This window comes from Athene cunicularia, assembly GCF_003259725.1.
Source record: "Athene cunicularia isolate RWA chromosome 4 unlocalized genomic scaffold, athCun1 chr4_part1, whole genome shotgun sequence".
NCBI classification, from domain to species: Eukaryota; Metazoa; Chordata; class Aves; order Strigiformes; family Strigidae; genus Athene; species Athene cunicularia.
Window position 1 is genome coordinate 709,483 of NW_020799098.1, and position 17,060 is coordinate 726,542.

At 46.5% G+C, this 17,060-nt stretch overlaps 1 protein-coding gene across 3 annotated transcripts in view; it reads right to left on the reverse strand.

The window, feature by feature from the left end:
* Positions 1-17,060, reverse strand: part of EXOC6B (exocyst complex component 6B) — a 158,354-nt gene that overhangs the window by 61,102 nt on the left and 80,192 nt on the right. For all 3 annotated transcript variants that reach the window (XM_026847047.1, XM_026847046.1, XM_026847045.1), the window contains one exon: positions 6,580-6,653. In XM_026847047.1, the coding sequence (XP_026702848.1) occupies positions 6,580-6,653 (74 nt within the window). The remainder of the gene's footprint in view (positions 1-6,579; positions 6,654-17,060) is intronic.

The window sequence follows — 17,060 nt, forward strand, 5'->3', positions numbered from 1 at the left end:
GATTACAGCAAGTGTTCAAAGGTAATTTCATTTCAAATATGGATTTAGAAAACAAATCCAGGCATTTCTCGATAGAGAAAGCTGATGCACAAGTCTTTTTTGTTAACAGAATTATTCTATTACCCCATGCAGATAACTTTGGAGAGGAAACTCAGCATGATGCTGGGGTGGCCCAGACACCACTGAGGTCCACCATAAATTCACACCAGACTACAGCTTTTGAAATTTGTTTCCTCGGGCAGTCTGGCATTTAGAAAAACCAGTGTAACTTGGGTCTATGGAAGTAGAGAGGTGTGACAGAGGATGAAGGCGACAGTATCTCCACTTCTGGGAAGCTGATGTGGCTATGGCTTCTGGATGCCTAGAAAAGCATCTATCACGTTCATGGGTGTTAGAAAACAAAATACCATTTAACTGGCAGTGACGTGTTCGGCTGTAAGTCAGATGCGTTTGGCCTGCCTTTTCTGGTCTCCATCATCTGTTTAGACTCTTCAGGTCTTCGTGTTTGCACAAGACCCAGCAAAATGGGCAGTTATTAGTTGGCCTGTAGGCGCTACCGTAATGAACATATTAATAATGGTGGATGCATTATCCAAAAGATACCAATCAGTGGAAGGAACTCAGAGAGGAGCAACAAAAAGTAATGAACAGCCTGGAGATACGATCTTAACGGCAAAACCCTGTATTTAAGGGTAATGATAAAACTAGCTCAAACCCATCATTGCTGGGTAATTAAGAATTAAGGCTGCAACTGGAACACGTGTCTTCACACCTCTTGCTTCCTTAGTGCACAAGAAGATGACATTTGCCATGAAAGATTAATAGAATTCAACACTTGGCTTGACACCGCTTGGGAGGCACCTGCAGGCAGGGCACACAGGACCGCTCTGGAGAGTCAGCGAAGGGCTTCAGATAGCTGAGCTGGAGAGGAGAATGTGGCAGAGGCCACGTAGCAATGGTTAAATAATTAAAGCAAAGGCTATTAAGCAAGGACAGAATGCGGGGTAAACACAGGAGTAAAGGGATGCAGTTAAAAGGAGAATGTGAGATGCAAAACGTAAATATTGTCATCCTATGGTAAAAGTCCACTTGTAAAGGGCATTAAATACTAAAGATGACCAGACACAAAAATGTACAGGTGTGCTTCTCAAAAAAAAAAAAAAAAAAAAAAAAAAAAAAAAGTGTATAGATCCCCCATGCTGCCGCCTTTGGCCAGAGCAGTACAATGGGCGTTTGGGAGAACCAGAGGAGCTGCGAGGCTGAAGATGGGCAAGGTGCTGAGCCAGGGGGGATGGCAGTCCAGACAACAATTTGGAGATGGAAAATAGCAACTGGCAAGTAAGTAGAAGAGCTGAAAGCCGTGAGTCACCTCTTCATCTCTGCCCCACTGCATCCGAGGATTAACACGGCAGCTACTCTGTCTGCAACTTCTCTTCTGACAGAAACCCGTGCTTTAAAGATGCAAGCAAGTACATGTGAAGAGGAGACATCTCGCTAGGATAGTTGACTTAATTGGTTGTCCCTCTAATATGATTTTCAACTTCCGTTGCATCTCCCAGCAAAACAAGTGAGGAAAAATAAGCCAAACCAGTTCCACATTTAACGAGTCTCTCTCCACGTCACTGCACACACTCTCAGCAGGCTCAGGATTGGCTCTGGGGCTCACCCAACCTCTTGTTTTCACACTGCTCCTCAGATATCTCTAATGACTTTGGAGAGCAGGGAAACCACATTTAGTGGCAAAATAGAAAAACAAGTTACAAAAAAAGCCAACCCAAGGCTTCTTGCCTGAGGGGAACAAACCTACATGCTGTCCTGGAGGCTACCACAGAGCTCTTGGAGGGACTGTCTCCACGTTCCTACCACCAAACTGCCTCAGGTAACAGAGTAGAGAGGTGCTCAGAGTCTTGCAGTGTCATGTCAAGGCAGAGATCCATGAGGCCTTGGCCCTTCGGCCCAAATTTTCAAGGGCTTCCCCTTGGCCACAGTGCCCAGGGCTGGGTATGGAAACCCTGGACCACTTGGTAGCAGCGTAGGAGACAGGGCTACATCTCACTGGCTGCAGGCTCATCTTGCACAAGTCCAACCCTCCGAGTGCCTTTAAAGCTACAATCAAGTCAGGTGGAGTTTTAAAAACCTTATTTATCAGCTGATATTTTGGTAAGAAGCGAGGCTGGATGTCCACGAATGCCAGCATTAGTGTATCAACGTAAAGGGTTGCTGTTCCCTACAATGGAGAAGGTGGTTCCAAGCACAGCACCAAGAAACCCAGGTTTCCCCATAGGTCTCTCTCAAGGTTGAGCCTAAGGGATGAAATCATACTGCACCTTTTCTCCTCTATCTTGGCTTTGTGTTCAGAAAAATGCATGTGGCTGTTGTAGCTTTGAAGCCCATCAACCAAATACGGCCAAAACGGGCCAGAAGGTTCAGAAGTCCTTGGGGGAAATGAAGATGGGCACAAAGATAGAACAAACTGCACATTTCATACGGCTAAAAGCTCTTGCCTAACTTTGTATCTCAACTTCTAAAGAAAAAAAAAAACAAAACAAAACAATCCAAACTGCAGTAACTATGCAAACAATGCCAAAGAGATGGGAAATCTGTACGAATGGAAGAACAGGACACAGAGCAGGGATGGAAGGGGAACACACCTTTATTAAGCATCTCTATCAGAGGTAACAGGAAAAAATTAATGCATCAGAGGGAGACCTCTCATTACTCAGCTGGCCGGCATCCAACACGAACCCACAATAACCACAACTGGCTTTCAAACACAGTAAAAAGACACACAAAACGTTCGCTATTGGACAAGCGGAAAGCCGAAGAGCTGTTCCACACCCAACGATAGCACTCGACTGTCGTAACGTCCCTGATGGGGTCTGATGAGCTGATGCTCTAATTCATCACCACCGTCAAGTTACAACCATAAAGTGAAAGGAAAATGAGGGAGCTGAAGAGAGGAACCCCCTTATCCTCATGCCTTGTGTGCCCACGTGCTTGCAACGCGACGGGCTCCTGCCTGCCGTTCTCTAAATCTCCCTCGATGCTGAAGTTTGCACTTGCAGAGGAAATTCAACACACAGGATATATAATTCGCCGGACAGACAGAGAGGCCTAGAGAAAGGAGCTCTAATCCATCGAGGACGTTCCCTCGCTAGAGGCCAGAGTGAAATTCTTCGAGTGCTGGAGACAGATTTTCCTTGGCGGGCAGCCACGAGTGTCGATCTGGCTTCTAGGAGAGATCAGCATGGCTGTGGATTGCAGTGACTTCACAGTCAAACACAAAACCTTCCTCTTCAACTAACTTTCTTACAATAAACCCACGAAAATGAAAAGCTAAAACATTTCCAGCTGGCCAGAAGCTGCTGAGAGAAGAGTGAACTTATTGCACGTGCAGGCTTGGGGCTGATCTGAAAGCTCCTGCAGATCTTCGGGGGTATTTGGACAGAAGCACCTAAGTCACTTTTGAAAGAAAGATGCAGAAGGCTAAATTATTTAGGCGCCTTTCATATTTTAGCAAGGTTATTTATGGAACTAAATTTATTTCACATTTCTAACAGATAGCACTAGGTGTGTAAGAGCAGTTTAAACTTTAAGGGGAAAAAGTAACTATTGCTTCCTTGTAAAGCCTTAAATATTTGAGTATCGTGGTCGGACCCTTGTTACAAAAAGAAGCATTTGAGATGCGACTTGGTTTACTTTATCACTTCATTAAAGGTATTTAGGGTTGTCCCAGGATGGACCCCTTTTTAAATTACTGTCTGCTCAGAATAGCAGTTTTGACTCTCTGGGCTTGACTCTTTTCCTCTCTACTATACGGTGATGGAATTGCTCCCAGTTTCCTTGAGCACAAGGGGAAAAGGCCTCCAGTGTACAGAGGGATCTTCCACTTGAGTTTGCTGCCCTGAACAAGGACAAACACTGATGCTCTTAGACAATGACATTTTTATAGGGTTTATTTTCCACTACAAGGATCTGTATTCAAGACACAAACCAAATCACTACGCTTTTCTACCATTTTATATTATATTGCACTAAGAATTAATTTCGGCCATTCCCTTAAATTTAATCATCCCACATTACTTTGAAAATTTTCCCTCATCTACAATTGCTCTGTAACAGCTAGTACTGAAACATATTGGGAAAAGAGAGGGAAATCTCTTTAATTTCCCTACTTATTTGGTGCATTTTTGGCCCAGTCATTTTTCCTTCCTACATAACCAAGCTAGATCGCTTCCGCCTGCTCGTGCAAAGCCTCACTAACTGACAGGACAGCTCCAAGAGAAGTATAAACCTACCTGAAATATAAACCTGAAATTACTTTTAACATTTTGAGAAACCTGTCTGGATTTCAGGTTGGAAACACCCTTTCACTGGCTACGCCAGCATTCCTTCCCGGGTGAAGGAAAACAGCCAGAAACATAAACACTCTCAGGTGGCATCTTTTACCCCGTTCGTAGCTTTAAGTCAATATTGTGTTAACATTTAGCGGCTTGAAAGAGAAAGAATGCAATGTCCCAACAGGACAAATTAAAAACAAGTTGAAGAACAAATCAAAGACCTCTGTTTGCTGTACAGCCACCCCCCACTCCCAGGCCCTGCAGCTGGAGCTGAAGCCCAACAAGAAGCACCACGGTGGTGGAAGCACTGGAGCTGCGATGGCCCCCGAGCAGCCACCAGAGCTTCACACTATCTCATTTGGATGTTATTGATAATCTCAATAAGTCAGTGACAAGTGGATTCTTGGAGCGAGGAGATGTTGTCTATGATCTGTAAGATACTTGGCATCGACATCCCTGTTATCCAGGAGATCTAGGGCTGCCTGTCCTCATTGGAAACTCAACAGGCCAGAGCATCTCCCCTTTCTCCTTGTAATATTCACAAAGGCTGTTATTTTTAAATGCAAGAAAAAAATTTGGGACTACCTTCCAAAACAAAGAAGAAAACGCCGTGTACGGAGACGACCATTTGACAGAGGAGGAAGAATTGCAGAGGGCTACTGTTCAGCTTTCTCCTCACCCCAGCTGAATTCGTTTGACTGCGTTTTACACTTCTGAACTGTACAAACATTTCACTGCTAATGCACTGGCTCAGAGCAGCTGAACTTCACCGAGCATTTTTCAGGCATTTCATTCTTCAAACAGCCACAGCTTTCCTCTTCAAAATCCCTGCATTCACGTCTTCGTGCTTGGAAAAGGACCAAAGCCTCCACATTTCCTTATACCCAGGAGGTTGCGAGCACGTTGTGTGCTGCAGTCAATAAAGTGCCAAGAAGCTAATGAAGATAAAAATCTCAACGCACAGCGGTGACAGCACACACCTTGCCCGTGTAGCTATTTTGACCATTTTGCAAACAAACTTGGCAATTACTGGCAAGCCCAAGTCTTCAACGCGAGCGTGCAGCATCTCAATGTTATTAAACTTCTTGCTGCTCCGCAAGAAGTGTCATGGGATGACAGATTGCTCCCTGCACATCAATTGGATTCAGAGAAGTTCTCAAACCCTTACGGGTTAAAAGCGGCTCCAGCATGAATCAGAGTCCCAGTGGTAAGGAGATCATCGATACAAGGGATTATGCAGATTGAAGAAATACCCTCAGCACCCGAAAGTTTTCAGAATGCAAACTACGTCAACCCTGAAAACAAGAGGCACTGCATCATGATGGCAGGAGGGACAAAGCCAGGGGGGTTTAACAGACAAAAAAAGATTGTTTTAATAGGAGAGAAGCATCAGTCATTGAGTCTTACTTCATTCAGACTTTCTATCCTACCCATCCATCTTCAGTGCCAAGAGATGACAGGACCACCTCACTTTTCCCCCCCAGCCTACTATATCAATAATGCCCATTTCTACCCCAAACAAATGACTCGCTAGAATGGCCCTTTTCCCTAAACTGGCTTGCCAAGACCCACAAATGCCTCAGTACCTGCTATGGTCAACTTGGCTCTAACAGGGCCCCCTCGAGAGGTGGGCACCGATGGGTGGAGCCTTCCCCAATCATCTTCCCCAACAGCCACTTTGTCATTCATGGCTGGGGACCATCTGCGCAAGAGGGGACCGGGGAGGGGGGGAACAAGCCGAGGCAAAGACGGACACAAACGGGCGCACACACAGGCGTACCCTCCCCACACAAGCCCGAATGCAAATTCCTTCGCCCTCGCAAAACGCCTCTGTGGGCATTATCTGCGAACAAAAGTCCTCGAGGCGGGCGGTCTCTGCATCACTGCTCTCTCTGTTAGCACCACCTGCTTGGCGTCAGCCGGGAGAGTCGCCGAGTTATCTTTTTGCCGCGTCTGCAGAAGCCAACGGGAGCACAATGGCCCCCATCGGCCAGGGTCAGGCATGGCTTTCTTTCTCGCCCCCGTACCACCAGCCCTTTTCACCTCCACCATCTCCAGGAGCCCCGAGCGCTCAATAAGGAGGTGGCTTCGAGCGCAGGGAGGAGGAGGAGGGGGGAAATATAGGTCTCTGGCGTAAATCGCCGACGCCGTTTCCCCTCCTCTCCCTTTCCTTAAGACCTGATGGTCTTCAGTCACACATCTTAAAAGAAAAACAAAAAACAAAAACACAAAGACTTACTTGTCTCAAGTCGATGAAGGCCAACTGCAGCGTGTCCCCTTGGAACCCAGGCACTGGGCCGGATCTGGCAAACTCTGTGGGAAAGAAAAGAGGATAAAAAGCGCCTTTAACTAACCATGGACAGGGAGATTGGCAGACGGATGACAGGGAAGACAAGAGAGGCTGGGGGAGAGGAGGACCGCGCTTCTAAGGAGTCATGTCTCCCTCCCTTCAGCGTCTTTGTTCGCCCTTCAAAATTCGTGTCATCAAAACACCATTAATTCCACCATCCTGACAGCAAGGAAACTGTACTAATTCGACCTGAAATTTATTCCCATGAGCCGTACTGGGCTTCAGAGTATTTGTTTTGTGAATGGACAAACAACTCGCCGAGAAGAAAGGGGGGGATGGGGGTGGAAAAGTTTTTCCTCTCAACACAATAAAATCTTCAGCTGTGAAACTCTTTTCAGTTCCGAAAGCTATTTATATTTTAGGGCGCTGAAGGAATTTTCTAATTTCACGCCTGTCACCAGGCTCCATAAGCATTCATCAAAAAAATATGCCCAGCCGCATCATTAATTATTCGGCAGCAGATTATTTGCATTATCTGCTATGGCGTGCTATTGCCAGTGTACAGTCACCCCAAATGGGAAGAGTCGTGGCCGTTACGTGGCATATTTATTTATGTTGGATGAAGACATCTGACAACTGAATAACACTGGCTTCTAAAGTGAAGAGAATATTTCCAAGGCCACATTTACCTCCTCTTCCAGTGTAATTTGGCCAAAATTTCATACTTAAGTCATTTATTTTTCTTCCAATCCATCATTTAAACCAAGTGTAAAACCACGGAGGGGGACTTGAACGAATCCACGTTAGAGGACCTTAGCTCCTCCAAGGCATTTCACAGCTTTTACTTGGTAGCACTCACGAAGCCAACAACTGCACACATTCAAGTGTGTCTTTTGAAGAAACACCCAAGGTTGATTTTGCCCAACTTCACTTAATTTTCACTCTCTTTAGCTACACAATTAACAGCTTTATCTCTGCTTTCCGTGCAACTTTCCATCACCGAGGGGACCTAATTTGTGAAGCCACAACTCAACATCACGAAAGACTCAAGAGGAAGCTTCTGCCTTTGGCTGAATTTTGTCGCTCCTGCAGACACTGAAGATGCTGCACGTTGGAACGAAATGTTTTCTTGAGATGCAACCGAGTGTGATGGCAGAAAGGAAGAGAGAGGGAAAATATACACCAACATACAGATTTTTAAGTTATATACGGCTTATTATCACCCGACTGTTCTGGTTTTTACCATACAGGAACCCTCAAAAGAGCTCCTGCAGCTCCACAAAGCTGAGGACTAAGGATGGCTCGGCAGTAAGGAAGGAGGATTTTGCCTTCTGCCTCCATGAGCGCACAGAGGTGCTAAAGGACAAAGCCCGTCCTGTCCTTCAATACTAGGCACAGTCATCTCATGACATCTTGAATGCTTCTCCTTCCAAAAGTTATCTCATTTTCAAGCAAACGCCACAAAAGAAGGGAAACAAATCATCACAGGCCTATTTTTAAGGATTTCCTATAGCAGCCCAGTCAGACGAGCTCTCCCCATGGCCCCACGGAGAACAGACTTAAGAGTTAGACATCAGGATTCAGCCCCGCTCCTCAATTGCCTTATTTTTGGAAACCAAAGAAGGGTTATTTGTCAGCTTTCTTGCTCCGTCTTCAATTAAAATCTTGGGATAGAGAACATCCTTCAATATAGACACAGGTACCTCCAGGGGCACAGCGGCCAGTTGTCAGACACCCACAGCTTCTCTTTTTAATATTTTCAGATGCCAGAAAAATTCCAAGATTGAAACGATCACTCATCTTTGCAGTGATCAGTCAAGCGACAAGCGCTGCAGGACAATAGCAAACATGGCCATAAAACCATTACTTTTATCCAACGTTACTACTAGAAAGGAATTACAAAAAAGAGAAAGTATGTACGTGACTGCTCACATTTAGATTTTGGATAGGAGAAGGATAAATTAAAGCCAGGAGAAACCATCTGTGGTTGTGCCGATGGACTTTATCACTTTTGCACACGACGGGACTGCACAGAGACAAGAGCTACTCAGCCTCCAGCCCGTTTCGCTGACCAATGCTGCAATACTCAGGCTGCAAATAGTCCAAAGACAGTTTATATTTAACCGTCAAAAAACTGTTTTAATTAATTCTAACTATAAAGGCATTTTAATGTACGTCTGCTATAAAATTCGACTGTGGCTTGCCTGTGCCAGCACACACACGCAAGGGAGGACTAACACAAGCTCTCTGACTCTGATCTGCAAGGGATAAATCATCTTTACACATTCGCTCTACACCCCACTGTCTCATCTGGAAAAATTATCCCAAAAGCCACATCAATCCTAAAACACCCCCACTTTGGAAAAGCACGTACCTGAGAAGCTAAAAATATTTAGACGCAAGAAACAGCGTTCGAGAGGTGAAACTGCCCTGGGCTGCTCAGTGTGTTGAGGTACGAACAGACTGGCTGAACTAAGGATGGGGTCACCTCGTGTTACTGATTCTATCTGGAGAAACGCTGGAAAACAGAAAGCCTGGAAGGACTGCAATGAAAGAAAAATTCTATTTTGGATTTAAGGGCTTTGCAGCTGCTAGGAAGCTATTTAGAAGCACACATGGAGTTGTGAAATGTAAGATCTTCCCGAAAGCATGGATTTCAAATCCTCATGAGAAAATGCCTGTGACAGGGTCTTGAATGTTTTCACAAGCCTCGTGAATTTATCACTACTGTCATCTGCTCATGAGCAACCCAAGAATGATTTCATCCCAAGACATGGCTGCTCGTCAGCAGCTCACCTTTAGCTGCCTCTTACTACGGAAGCGTAAGGGAAAAGGCCTGGACATCGGGAAAAAAATTTTCCCAGCAAGAGTGGTCCGAGAGTGGAACAGGCTGCCCAGGGAGGGGCGAGTCCCCATCCCTGGGGGGGTTTCAGGGCCGTTGGGATGAGCTGTGGGGGATGTGGGGTAGGGGAGAACTTTGCAGAGTCGGGCTGAGGATTGGACTCGGTGATCCCGAGGGGCTTTTCCAACCTGAGTGATTCTGGGATTCTGAAGGCAGGGGGAGTTATGGGGTGCCACTGCCCCTTAACACCACACGTTACAACGACAGGAGCGCACTGCACCAACATTTGCTTGAACAGTAATTCTCATCCAAAGAGCGGATCAGAGTCTCTACCGCATTAACAGTGCCCTTGACATCCAAGAACTGAAATGACGTACGAGATCATATTATTGGTATTACAGAAGAAATGAGATCAAGAATCCAACTCAGACACTAGAAGAAAGCTGCTACAGCTGTAAGGAGCCCGAAGAGGAACAAATGCAATGCTTCACCCCACGGTTCTTAATGAAAATAGCTGTACCTCCTGTAATCGTAGGTCACATTTTACATACCAATGCCACAAACTTATTTTGAAGGAGGAATGAACAAAGTCTTAAAGAAAAAAAGAAACAAAGAAGAGAACAGGGCTTTTAGAGGAAAGACACAGCCAGTTCTTCTTGGGTTTAATCTCTTCAACCAGATTTCAGGATAATTTTCTCGGAACAACCAAGCACAGTGTTGGCCTCAGTACTGTCGGATTCATTTATTGTACTGTCTTCACCACCAAGGCAAGTGGCAAACATAGCAAGCCACCTACAGTACAGCCCCTTGAGCAGAAAATCACAAGAGAATAGAGCAGATCAGTATGCGGCTGTTTGTACAAAGCATTTAGCCAGGCTAAAGGTTTGAGAGACTTGTGTTCAGGCCAAAAAAGTAATGTCTTTGCAAGGTCTACAGGCTTGGGCCACCCAGGGCAGGTCACAGGGGGACTCTAACCTCTCTTCCAAAACATTTCACCGATGAAAGAATCAAGGAACAGGAACCGTTAAGCCCTTTACAATGAACAAAGAGTAAAGAGTTCAAACGCACACCAGAAAAAGAGACATCCACTGTAAATTAATTATACAGAATGGGGGAATCTCTTTTTGTACACTGTACCCGGCTCCACGCACAGGGACAGAGTCTTACCCATATTGTGAGGTTAAAATGAACGCAGCCGGCGACTTCATTCCTCAGAAACATACTTTTGAGGACATGATTTTCTCTGAATTACACGACACCACCAGAATTCACGGCAGCAGACCTGCGGGATCGAGGTTACAGCCGCTCCTGTTCAGGGGAACCTGGACAATCTACTTGTGGCTGCATCAGTCGTGAACAAGATTTTGGATTTGGGGAAACAACCATCTCAGTATTCCTTGATGAAGAATGTAGGTCTAAAAGTCATCTTCCTTAGACGAACCCTTGGAAGATTATCTCAGAAAAGCCAAGCAACAGGACCTCTTGCACCTTGCCCAGAGGCACAAAATGACACCTTGAGGATCCTCAAGCTGAAGAACAAACCTCTGCGTGGAATCTGGGGAAGCTTGCACAGGAAAAAAGGTGAGAAATGATGGGTAGGAATTGTGGCAAGAGGAACAGAGAGAAGATCCCGATTTCCATATTGAGCTTATGCTTCACCCACACCATTCCCACACAACCCTGCTTTGAAGCTGTTTCCCATTACAGGCCAAATTATCAAAGCTCATTCCCATCTGGGGAATTCCAGAGAGCTGCGGGGAGAGGGAGGAGTTATCCGAAGTACACTGAACTGGGTCAGATTAAGTAAGAATTTCTACCTCTCTCCGTCATTTGTTCCTCTGATGGAACAAAGATGAGCCTGGAGTCCTGTTACTGCAGTGAAACAAGAGGTCCCAGGGGCCGTGATGGTCCACTGATGGCTGAGGAGCAGCCACAGTCCCAGAGAGGAACTCTGATGGACCACCCGGCGTTTACAAGTAGAAGAAGCTCTTGAGAAGAAATTGTACAAGGCATGTGCCAAGAAATTTGGTCCCTGCCAATCCATAGGACAGGTTTACAGAATCAAGTTACAGATCTACGCCAGTTCCCAAACCCTTACCTCAAGATGTATGGTGGACGTCTCTTAGTCGATGTGAAGTTCTCAGCTCTATCAAAATACTAACAGTAGGAAATGTGAAATGTGCACATCTCACCATTAGCTCATTCGAGCTGCAAAGGTGGACAAGCAACAACAGTGGGTGTGTCGGGAAGGTGGGCACAGAACTAAGAAACTGGATGCTCTTAAAATCGCTTAAACAAGATTAAGTGTGGACGGAGGTGTCTTTTCTTCCAAGAGTTGCAAAAGACTGTAAGAACGGGTAAATAAATAAATTCTGGTAACAAAGAAGGACACAGGAAGTTGTTGGAGATGGAGGATATCCAAAATGTTGCAGCAGAAATTGGAGACAAAAGGACAGGAGAGGCTGAGGTGACATCATGGGATTAGCAACAGGTTTACAAAGGAGAAAGAAGGGAAAGAAAACAGAGAGAGAAATACTAAAGCTAAAACACTGAAGGGGACAAGGCAATCGATTAGAGGACAGATGAAGGGAGAATATAAAGCAAAAATCAGGTGATGGTGAGAGACGGCGCAAGCAAGCAGGAGGTGTCAGTTCAGGCGCAAAATAAAAGGGCTGGAGAGAAGCTCATTTCTCTTTGATGTCTTGTAAACTCCCAGGATTTGCTCAAGTCGGGCTTGCAAAGACCGCTTCAGTACCGTGCTGAAGTAGAGAGCCTTGTCCACACGCTTCCCACCAGCATCTAAACAAAAAGGGCACATTTTTGGTAGCTCATTGATGGCGAGTCACATGCTTCTCCTCCAGGCATATTAATACACACTAATTCACCAGCCATCCCTTTCTTTGCCACCGCAAGTACTTGCAACCTCTAGGAGAGGTCAACAGAGGGAAATGAAGGCAGCACTAAATAAACTAATGATATGCCCAAGAGAACAAATTCAGGGAGAAATAAGGGAGGATAAATCTACGTGTAGGGAGGTGGCACAGGCATGGACCAGAGGCTCCCACTGCCGTGCCCCCTGTCACTCGTCACACCAATAAGTTACTTTCCCCATCTCAGGTAGCACGTAGAGCAGCGCTCGGAACACAGCTCTGCTGCCAACACAAATCGCCCTGCTCCGTTTTAACAGCAGCAAATGCAAAGTTTTGTTTCTCAAGGAGGGCCGAGTTTTGTCAGGTGAAGAGGTGGGACGCAAGCGACGGGTTCCCGGCATCCCCCGAGGGAACGCGCCGGTCACTGGCACCGCAAAAGACAGGTTGGGGCAAAGCCCCGGGCGAACAGAGGGGCTGCAGGTTCCCAGGGGTGAGCTGAACTGCGTGCTTGGACGGGCATCAGGAACTCCCTGCCCCAGACCGAGATGTTCTTTCAAGTCATCCACACGGGCAGCTCAAGCAAACCGTGCTCTACCTCACATTTGGGACAATAATGACGCTTTAATCAAGAGGTTGCAGCTTTCTAAGGTGCCAAAATCCATGATCCGCTTCAGACACGGTGCCTCTACACTAAATACACCCGCACACTCTCTAAGTTCAGCATCCTTTATGCCAAAATTTCTGTTTCTCTTGCTGCTCAGCCCCGCTCCAAGGTGTGATGTTCTGGGATGTGGTGCCAATGCACGACCCCAAGCCACCCTACGGAGGAAACGCAAGGGAAGGAGCTGTGATTGTTCCTAACGCCTGGGAAATATTGTGCTACAAACAGATGAAATTTAGGCAAAAGAAGACACCAGGAAGGAGAAGAGGGATGCTGAAGGAGAAGAGAGTATCTGAGCGTGCTGAGGGAAGGAAATAACCTCGCCATGGAGCTGAGCATCCCCCGAGCGGGCCATGGAGCAGATCTCTGTGAGGTCTCGGACCTCCCAGAGCAGGAGACAGAGGAGCGGGGCCGCAGCGAGCGCCCCGGGGCACGGCAGCCAGCAGGGGGGGAAGATGGCCAATTTTCCAGCAAGGCTTGGCTCTGAAACAAAAGCTTGGAGCCTCCTGGCTTGGAGAACACTGCAGGCAGGTGGTAAAGCAACCCGCAACCTGTCGGGCCTCTTCCTGGCGCTTCCATCAGCCTCACCTGTCACTCACATACCACCACCGACTGCTGTCACCTCAACCTGCAAACTCCTAGCACTGCAGCGTGAGGAGTTCCTGCCAACCATCCAAACCACCCCATGTCCTTTCACACCACCACAGCTCAGGACGTGCAGGATGTAGCTTTGTCCTTCATCATGGGCTAACAGAGGTGCCCTTCCTGGCTCTCACCACGGGTGAGGAGCTCACACACACACGGTTACCACCAGCTCAGCCAGCAGAGAACCACCACCAGCTCCAGTAACACAATGCTATGTATGAGCCCTCTGTCTCCAGAGGATCTGCAGCTTTAACTTCTTTTAAACACGTATCGTTTCTTTTTAACCACACATCCGAGTGGCACAGAGAGGTGCTGGACTGAGGCTGTGAGCCACTAAGACAACAAAAAGTTATCAGGTATTGCAAGATCTGAAGAATCAAGGAATCATTGAGGTTGGAAAAGACCTTTAAGATCATCGAGACCAACCGTTAACCCAACGCTGCCAAGGCCACCACTAACCCATGTGGCCAGACACCACAACTACACGTCTTTTGAATACCTCCAGGGGTGGTGACTCCACCACTTCCCTGGGCAGCCCATTCCAACGCCCAACAGCCCCTTCTGCACAGAAATCCTTCCTCAGAGCCAGCCTGACCCTGCCCTGGGCAGCTTGAGGCCATTCCCTCGGGGCCTGGCGCTGGCTCCTTGGCTCCAGAGACTCATCCCCCCTCTCTGCCCCCTCCTGGCAGGGAGTTGCCGAGGGCCAGGAGGTCTCCCCTCAGCCTCCTCTTCTCCAGACTGAACCCCCCCAGTTCCCCCAGCCGCTCCCCAGCAGACCTGTGCTCCAGACCCTGCCCCAGCTCCGTTGCCCTTCTCTGGCCACGCTCGAGTCATTCAATGGCCTTTTTGGGGTGAGGGGCCCAGAACTGAACCTAGCATTCAAGATGCATCAAGATATTGGCATCAGTGGTGTGGAGATCTGTCTCCTGACACGATCTGCTCAAGCCTTTCCCTCTCTTCATTGCAACATCCCCTTTTCTCCGCTCAACACATGAACTTTTGTCGGTGCATTGCTGCAGGATGGATACCAACAACCACACAGTGCAATATCCTAAAATCAGGGAGTTTGTCCTCAAAACCGCTGTGCTCACCTCTAGCGCCGCGCACGCTAATCCCCGACGGTTTGCAGACTGGAAGAACATCAGGCAGGCGTTTGCATGGCGCCAAGCCCATGCTCAAGGGAGAGGACTCCTCCAGCGTGGGGGGCAAACCCCGGCATCTTACACAAATCATGGGATTTCCGCGTGAGAAAGACCTCGGAGCCAGATAATGCAGCCAAGAAGGAGGTGGCAAACGGCTGCGCCGGGACCCGTATCGGCACATTTTGGCACGTTCATGTGTTGGGCTGGAGGATTCCTCAATCCGGCGGAGACATCTGTGTTTCTTATTGACTGCCCCCAGGAGTGGGCTGACTGAAAATTGGGAGTTTAATGAAATTTTAAATATAATTTTTATGGCGCTTTTAATTTCTCATAAAGCAGCAGTTAAAAGACTTTCAAGATTATGGAACTGCTTATTTTATGATCTAAGTATTGTAAAAACAATCTGCCTCAACCACTGCTGGAACCGGTTACGTAGATGGGAAACACTTTTGTAGGAGTGAGCGCAGCCCCTTTTCTTTCTGCTTTTTCGGTCGTAATCTCCAAATCTGGGTTGTTACATTCGATTCCCACTACCTCTGAGGTACAGGAGATATGGAAAGATTATATATATACCAACACCAGGAGGTCCAAAAAAGAGCAGAGCAGGCAACTGGGCTACAAGGCACGCAGGAATTACAAAAAGCACATTGCACGTACGGTTAAATCTTGGGTTACAGACGTGTTCTGGAAGACAGCAAACTCATTTTAAAAAGCAAATGCCTATTCTGAAAAAAGCATCAACTCCTCTGTTTACAGGTTCACAGAAATATTTGTGTTAGGTTTTTTTTTTTTTCTCCTCTCCAGAGTTTGTTTTTTTCCCTCTTTTCAAGTTAGCTCATTGGGCTGGAGCCAGAACTCGCTCCTAAATTGAGACGTAATTAGATGTGTCCTACTGTGTCTTTCTGGGCAATTCATTTAACCTTTCTGCCTTATTTCGCTTCAGGTTTAAATAAAGAGGTGAGAGAATCTCTCTTGACTGCATAAAGAAAGAATTATGTAAAGCCAAGCAATAAGAACAAGAGTTACAACTAACAATGACCAACAACAAACGTTTTAAAACTGACTTTTGCCTCTCCCTGAATGTCAGCAGTGCCATCCATGCACAAGCATCACTGCGAAGCTGCACCAAAAGACTTTCAAACCTCTGACATACATCTTGGGAAACAGCTTTTTGCTGGGAAAACAAAGAGGACATCCACCTTGACGGGCAGGACCGGTGCCTTCTGTCTCCTCGAGGGCTTTGTCCAGCTGGAGGCGCCAGCCCTGTAGCCTCATCGGGGGAAATGATGCCACAGGAAAACATTTTTCCCAGGTTTCTCTCATCATAGGCAACTTAAGAGGATTTTTACAACTTGCAGCTCCACTCTTCCCTGCCTCTTTCACACCAAAAACCCTGCTGACGTATACAGAACTATGCATACAGCCAAAGCATGCAAGATTTGACTCTTAATGTTTATTTAATTTACTATTTCTCCCCAGTCCTCCAAAAGCGTTCTTTTTGAAGGTCATAAAGTTAATAAACTGTATATTCAGTGCTTTGAACACGCAAAACAAGCACGTTTCTAGGGAGGGGGGATTTATAGCCCAGGCAAGGGGTCCCATCACAACCTCGAGCTTCTCCCCAGCACCATCCAGGCTCGCACGCGTCTCGTTCCAAACCTCAGCCTGAGGCAATGGTTCATGCGGCCATTCCCTTTTTATGCTGATGGGACAGCAAACTCTTTTTAAATCAGGAAATATTTTATGAACCCACAAGTCTGGAGAATTAATTTACTGGTGTCTTGGTTTAAGCCTAAGTCATCATCTTTTTCACCTCTACAACTGTTATCTATTGTGTATATAAACACACTTTCTTGTAATGTGCATTATATCTACTCTGATATAGAGTAAATTATCTGCACCACCTTCAAACCATGGTTAATATACAACGAAGTCCTTTCTTTAATTTGCCTCACCACTCTTTTAACCAGTTTATACCTTTGGCATTCACAAGAACTTAAACAAAAGCCTAATAAACTCCAGGATCGAAACTCCAAAGCCCCGTTCCCACATCACAGAACTCACTGGAAGTGCTCCAAACAGCTATAAAATCCTGTTTTAATATGGTAAGTACATGATAAAGCTGCTAAACTAGGTAAGGCTTGGGAGTCTGGGGAGAGGAAGAGGGCTGGAGGCAGAGACATAAAGTCAAATATGCAAGTGGTGTAATAAGGATGTTGAGATTTGCACCTGTGCTTTCAGGTAAAAGGATAAAAGAAGAGAAAAAAAAA